The sequence below is a fragment of the Idiotropiscis lumnitzeri genome, chromosome 9 (assembly GCF_059441095.1).
Source record: "Idiotropiscis lumnitzeri isolate Australia: NSW breed Sydney's pygmy pipehorse chromosome 9, RoL_Ilum_1.0, whole genome shotgun sequence".
Lineage (NCBI taxonomy): Eukaryota > Metazoa > Chordata > Actinopteri > Syngnathiformes > Syngnathidae > Idiotropiscis > Idiotropiscis lumnitzeri.
In genome coordinates this window covers 1,275,306-1,289,354 of record NC_142399.1, presented here as the reverse complement: position 1 = coordinate 1,289,354, position 14,049 = coordinate 1,275,306, and the positions used below count along the sequence as shown (strand labels likewise).

General features: G+C 39.5%; 4 protein-coding genes across 4 annotated transcripts; 1 reads left to right on the top strand and 3 right to left on the bottom strand.

Moving 5' to 3' along the window:
- Positions 1–45: 45 nt before the first annotated feature.
- Positions 46–3,125, bottom strand: LOC148329756 (glycine-N-acyltransferase-like protein 3). The gene is made up of 5 exons (XM_088305540.1): positions 2,831–3,125; positions 2,616–2,723; positions 2,415–2,535; positions 2,079–2,211; positions 46–1,243 (listed from the first exon to the last, which is right to left on the bottom strand). The coding sequence occupies exons 1-5, from the start codon at positions 2,903–2,905 to the stop codon at positions 844–846; spliced, it is 837 nt and encodes a 278-aa protein (XP_088161666.1). The 5' UTR covers positions 2,906–3,125; the 3' UTR covers positions 46–843.
- A 1,367-nt stretch (positions 3,126–4,492) lies between these two features.
- Positions 4,493–6,269, bottom strand: cst3 (cystatin C (amyloid angiopathy and cerebral hemorrhage)). The gene is made up of 3 exons (XM_088305541.1): positions 5,989–6,269; positions 5,783–5,884; positions 4,493–4,926 (listed from the first exon to the last, which is right to left on the bottom strand). The coding sequence occupies exons 1-3, from the start codon at positions 6,187–6,189 to the stop codon at positions 4,849–4,851; spliced, it is 381 nt and encodes a 126-aa protein (XP_088161667.1). The 5' UTR covers positions 6,190–6,269; the 3' UTR covers positions 4,493–4,848.
- ephx5 (epoxide hydrolase 5) lies at positions 5,944–10,582 on the top strand. Its single transcript, XM_088305533.1, has 9 exons — positions 5,944–6,570; positions 6,646–6,862; positions 6,969–7,149; positions 7,515–7,724; positions 7,802–7,931; positions 8,401–8,612; positions 9,025–9,133; positions 9,207–9,332; positions 9,409–10,582. The coding sequence occupies exons 1-9, from the start codon at positions 6,548–6,550 to the stop codon at positions 9,605–9,607; spliced, it is 1,407 nt and encodes a 468-aa protein (XP_088161659.1). The 5' UTR covers positions 5,944–6,547; the 3' UTR covers positions 9,608–10,582.
- Positions 10,583–10,650: 68 nt separating this feature from the next.
- On the bottom strand, positions 10,651–13,325 carry mad2l1bp (MAD2L1 binding protein). The gene is made up of 3 exons (XM_088305537.1): positions 12,945–13,325; positions 11,478–11,734; positions 10,651–11,375 (listed from the first exon to the last, which is right to left on the bottom strand). The coding sequence occupies exons 1-3, from the start codon at positions 13,195–13,197 to the stop codon at positions 10,848–10,850; spliced, it is 1,038 nt and encodes a 345-aa protein (XP_088161663.1). The 5' UTR covers positions 13,198–13,325; the 3' UTR covers positions 10,651–10,847.
- Between the last annotated feature and the right edge of the window lie 724 nt (positions 13,326–14,049).

The window sequence follows — 14,049 nt, the reverse complement described above, 5'->3', positions numbered from 1 at the left end:
TGCTTTTCCCCCCTCTATGTGGCAATAGAAGGGCCAACCTTACGATTTGCATAAAATAAAATAAAAAATATTGCATCTTCCATTCAAAACATTTCAGGATATGAATTGGCCGCAAATTGATGCGTGCACGTTAATTTTGGTGACAATTCATCACGTTTTTCGGGCATTCAAACCCCAAAACAGTAATGGCTCTGGTATGATAAAAAGGCACTGCTGACATCTGCTGGCAATTACACGTCATTACATTCCTTCCCAAACCTGATGCTTGGCGTCAGACCCTTGGGCGTCAAATTCATTAAAAAATGCATTTCTCGAGTTAACCAGTGGGCGGCGCCAAATTGGATCTTCCTCCAGGTCAATCCTTGACAAAATAGATTTAGCGCAGAACATCTGGGGAAAAACATCACTTTGTTCCCAAGGAATTGTGTATTTGTATATTTTCATTGATATTAACAGTAAGTGATCCACAAGAGACTGTAAAAATATTTCATATAATTATACAGACAGTAAAGGCATTCTAACATTGGTCAAGAGGAACAATTATGAACTCGACATAAATGAAATTTTCATATTGAGCTGAAGTAGTTACTTAGATTTTCTTTGTATTGCTTTCAGTTTAACTGTAAAAGTGTCAATCATTGTAACTTAAGTGGTCAGTTTAACGTAATTAGGTCATTGGCCATTGATTAATTAAAAGATAATTGTTGATGGACTGTCATAGATTTCAAATCAAATTGTAATTAAGATCAGATCTCCAACCAAAGAGATCTCCCAGAAAATAAATCATATAAAAGCCACGTTATGTGCGAGATTGATGAATTCCGCTGTGCTAGAAATACAAAATCAGGTGTCAAAGTCAATCCATGCCTCTCTGTAAGAGGGATCCTCATGAAAGCCCAGTTTTTTAAAGAGATTATATGAGACCATGTTGCCTTCCTCGACGTAGCAATACACCGGGTAGCCGTCAGCGAGGAGTCTCTGGGCCATGGTGTAGACCAGGACTGTGGCGTAAGCTTTTCGTCTGTGCCCAGGCACAGTGTACACCATACCAATTGCCAAATATTCATGCAAAAGCAGCCACGAGACAGGCTGACCCTGCTCGGCAGTGATGCAGTACGAAGGGAAGTTGCTGATCTGTCTTACAATTTTCTTGTACATCATTTCATCACCTCCAAACTTGCAGGTTTGATTCACCAGGCGAGCGTGGGAAATATCGAGAGGTGAAAGCCTTGATTTCATCTCACTGTAAAATAAATAAATAAATTAATTAATTAATTTAAAAAAAAAGATTAAAAGTCCAAAGTCCTTGTTGAAAAGTGCCGTTTGGTTATTCAAAGTGCACCAAAAACAGATTGCCGTTGCGCTGTACGTGCGCCAACTGGGGACACGTTGGAGCTATTAAAGGGACTAAAAGAACATACAGTGAACTTGATTTTATAGCTTTATAAGACCTTAATCGTAAGTTTAGGGTCTTTGTTCTGGTCCGAACCCAAGCTGCAGCGCTCTGAATGAGCTGCAGCTAGTTTTCAGCGTGAAGAATCAACACCAAGTGGGACACAATCATGAAGTGGAACGAAATTCATACAATGGTTGTAACTTTTTTTATTTTTTACAAATAAAAAATATTGAAATGTAGGACGTATGTATACAAATATTTACCCCAGCTGAGTTAATAGACCGTAAAGCCACATTTTGTTGCCATTACAGCAACAAGTATTTGCGGGTATCTCTATTGATTTTGCCAACCCAACCAGCCACGGTCAACAAATAAATGGTTGATGGTGGGTGATTGACAGCTAGAAAGGAAGATTTTGGGTCAAACAAAAAAGGTTGGGCACCTCATGTCTACACTGTACGGGAAGCAGGAAGCAACATAGATTGGGCAAATATTGTCTTATATTAATTTTAGAGTATGCACACTAAGGCAATCATACTATTGTTGAGTTGAAATATATATATATCTAAATATATATATATATATATATATATATATATATATATATATATATATATATAATATATAATATAATAAATATCCCCGAAATATTTACATTTTTCTAATATCAAAAACTGCAAACCTGTTGAATGCTGGTTTGACCAGATAGCTACGATCTGGCAAATAGAGAAGATGCGCACGAACCAGATATTTGTGGCTAACTATTCTTTGGGTTGAAATCTCTTTGAGCATGGAGGTGTGAGAATTGTCACAGCCTGTAATGAAAATGCAGGTCAGAATTTTCATTCCATGGTAAAAAATAATCTAAAAAAATCTAACTGCAGATCTACATACAGGATGTGAGTAATAGTTGATATCGTACTGGCTATTTAATATCACAATTGTTTCCATAGAAATGTTGGGTGGCAGTTTCAAAGTGCTAATCTTCGTTAATCCGCAACAAATTCTGTCAAATTACCTTCAATCATAAAACAAGTGCTCCAGTCGATTGCATCTTCTTCAAATAACATTTTCCTCAAAATCTTCTCATCCAGGCAGTACAAAATGACTTTTTTTGTCCAATCCAACGCCTGTTTGTTCTGTGACATAAAATACAAAAAGTGACGATGGACCAAAGAAAAGAAAAGCACCAAAATTCAAAATTGGGTCACAAACTCACTTCCGGGTCAGGACGACAAATGATGACCTTAAAATCGGGCCACGTATCCACAAGGAACTGGACCACACTTGGTTTGTTTCTGTTACAAGCATGTAAGTGTCCGTACACCTGCAAAGACAGTAAAAGAGCAGGACTGGTTAAAAAAAAACAAAAAAACAAACACAGGATACAAAATTAAATGAAACATGACATGGCTGAAATATTTGCAGGTCCACCTGAAAACCTTTGGGTAAGTGTTTCAGCATAAGAGCCTCCGCAGTCATCCGTTCATCTTTTTGGAGGATTTTCATTTTCAGTTGTGATGCGTCAACAAGCTTCACTTGGTCTGGTTTCTCACTGAGTAGCAAAGGCTTGCGAGTGTTAGTAAACGTTGTGAAAGTTATTTTTTTCGACACAAAATTATCATCTGAAACAATTGTAGAGTCACGTATGGAGCCGTACTTCTGAAAAAAAAAAAAAAAAAAAAAAACACCAGATGGCGTTCCAACGATGGAAAAATTGCTCTGGACGTAAATGCCACACAGTGCCGCATTCCATTGTCAATTACACCTTGGCACTTTTTTTCCAGAAAGGTTTGTGTATAAAACTAATGCCTTTTCACACACAGTGTAAGTATTCATTAATTACCAATCCATGAACTGAACAACTGAGAGTGAAAAGTCACACCATAATACTTTTGATTTGAAATCACTTTTAAGCGATGAAGTCTCAAATTGATGTGGGTTATTGTTTCCAGAACTGCAACAGTTTTTTTTACTGGAACAATGTAAATAAAGACATCGACATGTTCTTTTTGTTCAAACGTTTTGGGACTGTACTTATGTGGGTCTGGAGAGCAATGAATTAATATTTCGCGATGAATGTATTTTTGTAGTAGCAGTTTCCTTGAAGAATAGCGCAAAAGTTGTATTTGTAGCAAAAAAATAAGAATAAAATAACGCGTCAACTTGGAACCCTGAAAACGATGGCAGATTAATTTTGTTTTGCCTTAGTGGATACACAAAGCATATTTGAACCGGTAATTCCAGATTGTCTTAAAGCAATTAGCTAAATGAAAAGTTGGTTAAGATGCAAAGGAAGCAAATAGCCACCCTTTAGAAGTTAAGTAAAAATCAGGGTCGCGTACAGATCAGCACCATTCGCTCGATAAACGTCGCAAAAATTCCAATTAAAAAATTACAGTTTTATTCTGATTCTATCGACCTACCTCTCAATAAAGTCAGCACTGGCGAAGAAGGAGAGAGAGGAAATGATGTGCGCTAGACCAGAATCACCACAATAAAATACGATTGTCAAAATAAAAGCATTCCAATGTGGCAAGATATATGGTGCTAAATCCAGCCCATAAATTTTACTTCGCGAAAAAAATCTATATTTGTATGGTGGTAAATTTGGTGCAAAGGTTTTTTGTACAAATCTAATGTAGGAAATGTGAGTGAAATTATTTTCTTTTTGTTCCCCCCTCCCCAAAAATAATTTGTGAAATAAATTAATGTTGTAGTTGTAGAAATGATAATGCGTAATATGTGTGAAAAGTACAATTTTCCTGGATAGGATAAACGACTTGTAGTTCAGGAAATTAATTGTGTAGTTGAAGCATAATTCAACATGCACTTGTGGGGAAATACTGATTTGTAGTCGAAAGAATTAATGGAAACTTGTAGTACACAAATTTGCCACTAGGAGTCCCAAGTGTTTTTGCTGATGCTGTACGGATACGGACAACCAACTTGAATAAAAAGTTAAGAAGAACAGATCCTGCAGTGTCTATAAGTACAAAAGTAAAAAATAAATAAATAAAATGCCGTCAGTAAATTATATGCAAGACCTGTTTTTGGTGACTCGGCACAAAAAAAAACTAGTCTGCACACAAACTATTTTCTGTCACATGAAAGCGATTTATTTTTTTTAAAGTTAAGTACTTAAATTTCATACCTAAACACATAACACTTTGTTAGTAAAAGGCTGATAAGCAAGAGTGCACATCAACGTTTAGTTACCTTTCAATAAAATGATTTGGAAAAAAGAAAAGAAAATGATACAACTCAACATATAATGATGAGAATATGACATTTCGATTTTGAATTCAGAAACAATACTGCCACAGTAATCATTTGCGTGATCTGTTAATAGTCGACTGAGTAGAATACAGACGTTTTCCAACAATAGAGAACACTAATTACTTATTTGAAAGTAATATGCTACACTGGTGTTTTCCCACATGGTTCATTTTCTAGCAGCTTCGTGGATTCAGCAGCTGGATGTCGTTCAGCCACGGCCGGCTCCACACATTGAATGTGCACTGGTAAGGCTGAGGAAACAGGTCAGAATCCAGATGAAAGAAATACTGTAACTGTCACATGATTAAGAACTACAGAAGAAGGAAAAAGAATAAACAATGTACCTCATATGACACACTGTTTCAAAATCTTATGTAGGATAAGAACACTTAACTGATTTTTTTCTCCCCAAATGGAGGGCAGCCACACATGATAACAATATCCCCACTGACAATGAAATGTGTGTGGTATGATTTTTTTAAACCTATTGATGGCACTTAAATTAATTTCAACAAGGAAATTGAGTTTGAAGTTTGGTTACGGATTGAAATCACCTCATAAGTCAAGTTACCACGGTCGTAGAAGTAAGAGAAAAAAGAATGAAGAAGCTAAACTCTATACAACACCCTGGACTGCTCCCTGCATCTTTTTTTTTAAGGTTTTTTAAAACATCGGTGCTAATTTGGCTAAGCATGTCTGCCTTTTACTGAATGATAGCATGTAGAAAGCAGAAGTTCGTTATTTAACCGCAGCACTGCAAAACTGAATTCAGAAGACTAATACCGTTTGACTTGTACACAGAGTTGTAAGTTTATATGGATCAAAATCGCCAATCAAACACATTTAATGTTGCACTTGCCTGCCTGTCTAAAGTCTCCGTGTACTTTTCCATTTCTACATCTTGTCAGTCCACGCATCAAAATATTTATTGACACTTACTAATTCAGGAGTTTGTAAAGAAAAGGGAAACGGAGTGCCAGTATGGTCAACTGCATTGGATTGTGGGATGTTGTTATTTTTAGCCCCCCAAAACGTTGGCAGCCCTGTTTGATCCAACTCCATAAGCAATGTTTTACTGAAATCCACACTAATGACGACGAATCATACCGAACTTCCGCTTGGGATGCCGCACTGTTCATTTGGAGTGTCCTTCCTGCAGTTAGTTCTCGCCATTTTCACGGTGATGACGTACATGACGCCAGCGACCACCTAAAACACACGCGCACGCGCAGCAATTGTCAACACAATCTACGGGCATTGTTTATTCTCCAAACGTGACCAATGAACAGATATGTGCTGACGTCGCCACTAACCTGCTTTGTAACGCTGACCACTTCAGTCTTCACTCTGAGGAAGACGTCGTTCGATGCCAAATTATGTTGAGAAATGGCGAAGTTGAGGGCATCCCGCACGCCTGCCTCGTCGATGTCCGCATCGCTGAAGCCCCCGACAAGCCCTCCGAGGCCGACGGTGCAAACTACCCCAAGAAAAATGAACGCTACCTTCATATACATTGCTCCGTTTAGTCGGAGTCAAGACTACAAAATTCGACGTCGCTATTTCTTTCCGTTATATAAACATCTGCGTCACGACTGAGTCGCGCGACGTGATTGGCTCATTTCTGGGCCAATTAAAATCCTTCGGCTGAACTTTGGGCTGGTGACGCGTATTGTCCGGAAGTAACCTGGTCGAACTGTTTACGTCTAACTTGTTCGGTTCCTTTTAAGCAGTTTACATTCGGTGATACGATACTCAATATTATCATTGATATTCATTAACAACATCTGTGGAAGTTACGTGAATTTTCCTTTTTTTTTTATTCATTGCGCATTAGTGAAATAACCAAAAGTGGGTGTGCACCTGACGAACAAAATGCAAAGAGTACATTTTCTGAAGTAAGTAATCTATTACAGAAAGCATGGTTCATTTGATTCAACGAAGCAACTAAAATGTGTTTTGACGTGCTGCAGAGACTCCTTCCTGAGTTTGGATGTTTTCCACAAGCAGATCGCGATCGGCACAGCGGTTGCAGCAGGCGTTGCCTTGCTGTACATCCAGTACAGAAGAAGTCACAAAGTCCAAACTATTCCTCTCGGCGAAGGATGGTGGGGAGCAGGCGAGAAACCACACTCAGAAGACGACAACATCTATTATTTTGAGGTGCAAACCTCAGATGAGGAAATCAAGGTGAATTAGATGGTCGATTTAACGTGTTAAGATTTGTTGAAATATAAAAACTTGGCCTAGACTGAAAAAAATCTGTGCTGTCATTTACGAAATGGAAATTCCTCAGGTCCTTCATGAGCGCCTTGACAAGACCCGCTACACTGACCCAGTGGAAGATGGCACCTTTGAGTATGGATTCAATTCAACGTATCTCAAGCAAGTGGCTTCCTACTGGAGACACGAGTTTGACTGGAAAAAACAAGTGGCAGTGCTGAACAAGTACCCACACTTCAAAACTAAAATTGAAGGTACGTCACGGGAAGGAGAATTAGGGTGCTGCGCTGAAAAGACTGTGCAGCCATCATGCTAACCAGTCGTTCACCGTGACACCCTAATTCTAACATTATTCTCAGTTATTTCCTTGTCTTAATCTGTCAGGATATATTTCCTGCAAAATAGCTGCATCAAATCTTTGAAGATTCCACCGCTTCTTTTTTTTAGAGATTTGCTGACATGACATGATTAATGATGACGCACTTGGGACTATCTCAGATGCCGGAATGTGTGTGGGGCAATTGGGTCCCCCTTTTCTTTCAATCTCAGTGACGATTGTCACAGATCATCAAAAATCCAGACTGATTTTTAGTGCTCAAAATTTTCTCCTCTTCAACAGGAATAGATGTGCATTTTGTCCACGTGCGGCCAACTCAACAAAAGAATCAGAAGATTGTCCCGCTTATGCTTGTTCATGGCTGGCCAGGCTCCTTTTTTGAATTCTACAAGATCTTGCCACTTCTCACAGAGAGCCATAACGATATCGCCTTTGAGGTCATATGCCCGTCTATACCCGGATATGGTTTTTCCGAGGCACCTCACAAACGAGGTATTCCTCTGTAGCAGAAAGATGATTCGGGCCGTGTTGCAGGTATTTACATTTTGACTCTCGGTCCTTCAATGTAGGTTTCAACTCTCTTGCTGCTGCCAGAATTTTCCTGAAGCTGATGGAGCGTTTAGGGTTCTCGCAGTTTTATCTGCAGGGAGGAGACTGGGGCTCGCTCATCACCACAAATATGGCTCAGATGAAACCTCAGTAAGACAGCCTGCAAAACAAGCTTCGACAGTGTCAGCGCTCTGACACACACTTATCGACTCCCACGTACGGTAACAATACGAAGCCTCGGTGTGGAACAATGCTCGCATTGAGCGATAAACTTCGATGATGCAAATTCCTCAATAGGGCACAGCACTTGCAGTGCCGGCTAGTTGTCATTTGAACGACATTGGGCCTCATTCACTAAGAAATGCGTTGAAAAATTCTTACTCAGGACACAAGTTGAGCACATATGTGCATCTGGGGTAGTAAAGATGCGTTTCCCACTAAAAATTGGATCAATATTTGTGTGTACGCATTGTCTGAGGAGGTTCTAAAAGGTTTTGGAAGCGTAAGCACATATTCAAGAAAACATTACGAATGCGTTTTAGCAAAAAATGTGTTAGTGAATGAGGCCCATTGTTTTTTTCCTAAACATTTGTTTTTCTTTTTGAAATCTATCATACAGGTGTGTGAAAGGTCTCCACTTAAACATGATTTTGTCGCGAAGAGGTTTAAAAGTGCTGCTGTCCCTCCTGATTGGCCCTTATCTGCCCTTCTTGGTGGGCCTGAGTCGGGAGGATGCCCGCCGCTTGTTCCCATTCTTTAAAAAAAATGTGTGGACCATCTTGAGGGAAACAGGATACTTGCACATTCAGGCCACCAAACCGGACACCGTCGGTAGGAACACGAACACAAACACACAGCATACTGTTGAGTCGCGGTGCGCGGATCGGTCCAAATAGTGATAATATCGATACAGATGTTAGTATCGCTACTGATCGAGTTGAGTGTCAGGGCGCCAATCCTTGCGTTTCTATCCAAGTGTTTGGACTTCAGAAGATTATACAACCAAAGCTCAGGGAGCATTTTTTGTAGTTCCTGAAAGAAGGCTAAACAAGGTGTCCTAAAAGAAACTTACTTTTACTCGAGAAAGTATCCTGCATGTCTCAGATACATTGGGTGGCCGAATTCTGTCTGGGGAGACGCGTGGCTTCAAATTTGGCAACTTCTTTGACATTTCACTTTGGCGGTTTCACTGTATTTCGGTCTTCTTCCGGCATGGTAAGCATGGCTGCCATTTGTTTAACAGGCTGCGGAGTGAACGACTCTCCCGTAGGCTTGGCTGCTTACATCCTGGAGAAGTTCTCGACCTGGACTGATCTGGAGAACATTCACTTGGAGGACGGCGGGCTGGAAAGGTCCGAGAAGTACATTTGAGCTTGTCACAGCGATGATTATGGTATTGCTCATAGCTGTTGTTGCTTTGCGCAGGAAATTTAGCCTGGATGACCTCTTAACAAATGTCATGATCTACTGGACAACAGGCTCCATCGTCTCCTCGATGCGCTTCTACAAAGAAAACTTCAAGAGTAATCTTGACAATAGGATCGATTCGAGGTATGTGGATTCATAACTATACTTCTGATGCCGTTTTTTTTTGGAGTCACGCGATGGCTATAATTCTTTGTTTTAGGACAAACGTGCTTGTACCGACTGGATTGGCCGCCTTCCCGGGAGAGCTTATGCACTGCCCTAAATCGTGGGCCCAAATGAGGTTTCGTAACATTTTCTCATACACATTGATGCCCCGAGGTGGTCACTTCGCTGCCTTTGAGGAGCCTCAGCTACTTGCCAGCGATCTTATCCAATTTGTTAGAAAGGTGGAGCTTTGAAAATATGCACCGGTTAGTCTTTGCTCGCCATACAAAATATTACACAATATCTCAGAGATCATGATTAGAGACTAATTGACAATTGTCACACAGTTGTAAAAAGAACACTGTAAAAAACAGTAAACATTTGAATAAATGACACTAATTTCAAGTGGCCAAGATCAGATTTCCTTGACTCTCTAATTAGAAGTACATTTCCAATGACACGTATACAACAGTATCTGAAAAACTTTGCATCATATGCAGATGGAAAAATTACACATAAAGTCCACATGCTTCAACGAGTTAATCAGATGATGATAGAAAGTGTACGAGAGAGACATATACGTCGCCATCAAGCAACAATTCTGGCCACCCTAAAGTGGCTCCCATTTTAGAGTTCATTTTAAGATACTCGATTTGTCTTTAAATGGCCTCACCCCAGCGTACCTCTCCGCGATCCTCCACCACTGCCCGGTGTCTCATGTCAACTAGGGCGGCGTGGATCAGTGATAGAGTGCTTGTTTCCCAACTTCCAGCTTGTGAGTTTGATCTCTGGCTATTAAGACTGTGTGGATGTGTCCTTGAGCAAGATACTGAGGCCCCAGTTGTGTCATCAGTAAGTCGATGTGACATGAGTGTGAAGCGCGTTGAGTGCCTTCATAGGCGGAAAAGCGCATATACGAGAGAAAGAGCATTTACGAGGGGTGCCGAGGACTAAGAGGAGCCTCGGAGGCGGTCGAGTCTTTCCTGTTGCCAGTCCTTCCCTCTGGAATGACCTTCCATTAAATGTTAGACAAGCCCCTCTCTGTCCATTTTTAAAAGTCGTTTGGAGATTTTTTTATACTTTGCTTTTAAACCTGTGTCTACTGTCTATATGTGTGTTAGTATCGTACATTTGTGGTTTAATTTTCTGCTTTCATCGTCTTCATTATTGTATTCTTGCTATTTTATGTGAAATGAAAAGTGCTTTATTAAAGATGCAGCTGGAATGTGCTCTCTAAATACGTGGCTGTATTGTATTATGCAGTATATACAGAAACAGTATCATACATACACATCCGTGCGTGGATCAAATAAATTTTTAATAACAACAATAAATGTTGCAATGTTTCATTAAAAAGTATAAAGTAAAATTTTAAAATATTGTACATATTCCCGCTATCCTTGTGAGGAGAAGCGGCACAGATAATGGATGGATGGCTGTCCACATTCCAAACTCATTTGAAGCACACGATTTTAAAAAGTAGCACATTTGCAATCAGTTTCGAAAGCCTTTGATTGTTGTCGGTGCTTGAAACCACACATAATCTTGCCAGTCCACCGTATCTGCGCTTTGGTTCCCTAAACAGCACAGATCGCTACAAAGAGCAATCATTTGTTTTGTGCCCGATGTTGGCACTGTAAATTTGAGTTTAGGGTGGAACCAACCGACCCCACAGTTCCTGTGTGCCAGAGCCAAGACCGTGGTGGGCATTAAACGACCTGGTTTACTATCAGACAAAAGGTCTGCCACGAAAAGTGTGCGAAAGAGTTGTCTTAAACATGACGACACTCTTAGGCATTGATCGCCACTTCCCAACACGAGCGCCTCCAGATTGATCTCGTATACTTCTTTGGGGTGGATGATTGAGCCTCCCATGAGCAGCAGAACTCGCGGAATCTTGGTGAGTGAGAACAGCACCTCCAGCTGATGCAGCACCTCCTCCAGGTCCTGGAGCGTCTTCTGACACTTGCGCCCGTTTACATCGGCCAAATTCACTTGCCTTCCACAAACAACATCTTTATCCTGAGAAATAAAAACAAAAACACAAAAGTGAGAAGAACAATATTATACTGTACAATGTACATCTATGATGAGATTCTATGTGCGGATGGATTGGCCATTCACCATTTTGGAGTCTTGCCATTTCTTCTGGGAATATACGAGTTGATCATAGGTCATGGGAAGTTGTTGCCTCTGATACAAAATACACTTGAGTATTTCGCTGACAAAACGGCAGCAGCCTTCTTGAGTCACGGTTCCCGGGAAGACTACATTGACAACTCCCTCCTCCTTTGCCCTTCTCGCCAACTCTGAGTCACTCTCAGCTGCGTTAAATTGTTGTTTAGCGGCTGTCGAGCTGCAGTCTCGTTCTTGCGTGTTTTCTGTCAACACAAGCAGCAAACGGATGAACAATGGACCCGTTTTCAAAATCCGAGCTCATTCAATGTCAATGAAATTTCTATCGACTAAACCATATCCTCCTTTGCTTTACATTAAAAGGAGGATGTAAGCAGCACCCATCTGTGAACAGTGGCCACAAGTAACAAAATACAAACACGATATTTAGATATTAACCTTTTTGTATTGTTATTCATTTCCCATCAGAAAAGTTATGAGAAAAGGTTTTGCTTAACAAACGTTTGCATCATTTTTTTCCAACTCAGTAATAGCATCATTTATTTGATTTCACACAAGCTAACCAGCAGTCCAACGTGGCGCGAGTATGTTAATTTTGTGGTCTCACATTAAAAAAAAATCTTGTGTAATGGTTGGATCTCCATTGATGTTGGTGGATCTGTTGCCTGAACCTGTTTTAGGAAAAAAAAAAAAAAAATCACGTATCTGCAATCTGCTCCCCCAAAATGTTGGCCAACTAACTGCTTACAAGCTGCAAGACATCTGTGATGCTAATTCAACGACACAACCGATGGTGAAATGATCTTTTCTCGGAGGTGCCACCAGTTTTGTCGAGGCCTAAAGAAAAAATTGTAATCTATTATTATTTTGACATTTTATTGTGATATTATTCTGGTTTGTTTTAGTTAATATTCATTAAAGGATTTTTAAACTGCTTTTTATTTTATTTATTTTTTCAACAGAGGATACTCAAAATGCTCTCCACGCGTAGTTAGCATTTGTGGAAGTTTAATAGAAATGGAGCCTTACAGTAAAGTATCGTCTTCAGGCGCTACCTTCTGGTCAGTTGGAGAAATATTGTCGATGACAACTTCCAGGAAGCTATTCAAAGAAATATACGAGCCGTATTTCGATTTGTGTCTCGTGCTATATTCTGTTTTTCGTAGTAGAATAAAAAAAGAAAGGAAAATCAAACTGTTTTTCGACTTCTTCTTACTCGTTTCAGTCAACAAACTACAATATCAAGCAGTATTTCAATGTTGGTGTCTCAACATTAAAATGAAAACCAAATAAGACGCTTTTCTATTTTTGAAAATTGCTTTCAAACATATTACCCAATGACCAACAAAGAGACGGGCCGTATCTTACGTCTTCTAAAAAACATTTTAAGCACTTGTGCCACCTCTGCTTGAGATATCCAGGATACATTAATTAAAAATAAAACTACCAACTTACCAAGCAAGTTCCTTGAATTCACGCTGAGGTCATCGTTGGTTTCGGCGATATTAACCTGATCTTGGCATGATCTTAATTCGTCATCAGAATACGTTAATTCATTTTCACACACTACTGTTTTACTATCAGCCGCACCGACATTTTCACTCGAATATCGGTTTGAATTGGAATCATTGAGAACGTTCAGTAATCTAGGCGCTTTTGTCACTTCCACTTCTTCAAGTTTTTTTGGAGACGGGGATGGATTCTTCATTATTTCGATGCCCTCGACGTTCGCAATTGATATATTTTAGTGGGTTTGGGATAGACGCGAATACCGTGCCGTGAATTTGAAAGTTGCCGCCGAGTGACTGACTTCCGCGATCGCAAGGCATCATAGGAAACGTGGGCTTGTGTTGCATTCATATACAGACGGAAACGTCGAAATTTCCATCATCAATTTTTGAGGGCTGTTTTCTCATCTGCCGTCGCCATTCGATCCTTATTTTACCGTTGTCGTAAAGTCGCAATCCATTTTTATAGAATTGAAGGGCAATAAAAGCAATAAAAGGTGTTCCCAAAATAGCATTTGGAAACATGTATCAGAATGTTTTTGAATATAGAACAAGTTGAACCTTTGCTACCAAAACCGCACGAAATAGGTCCACAAAAATGCAATCATACTATGCATTGCTACGCGTCTCTTCTTTTTAAAATAATAATGCAACATCAGCGGTCTTCTTTTTAGGAAATTAATCCTGCAGAAATGTGAAACAATAATAGTTTTGAAATTATTCTAAATTACTGTATGTGATTAAAATGCCGTGGTGTTTATATATATATATATATATATATATATATATATATATATATATATATATATATATATATATATATATATATGCACCTAGGGCTGCATCACGAAGTATACATACATATTTATCAATGAAATTGAGTATTCTGTGAATTGTGTAAACAGTGAAATTCGAAGGGTTAAAAATATTTTATACGAATGATAAGAACTGATTTCATTTGGCCACGAACAAGGCCCGGGGGTTTGTAATAGCTCTAACACTTTCCTGGATTTCCACCAACGTCAACGTGTAAACGTGATCTAGAAAATGGA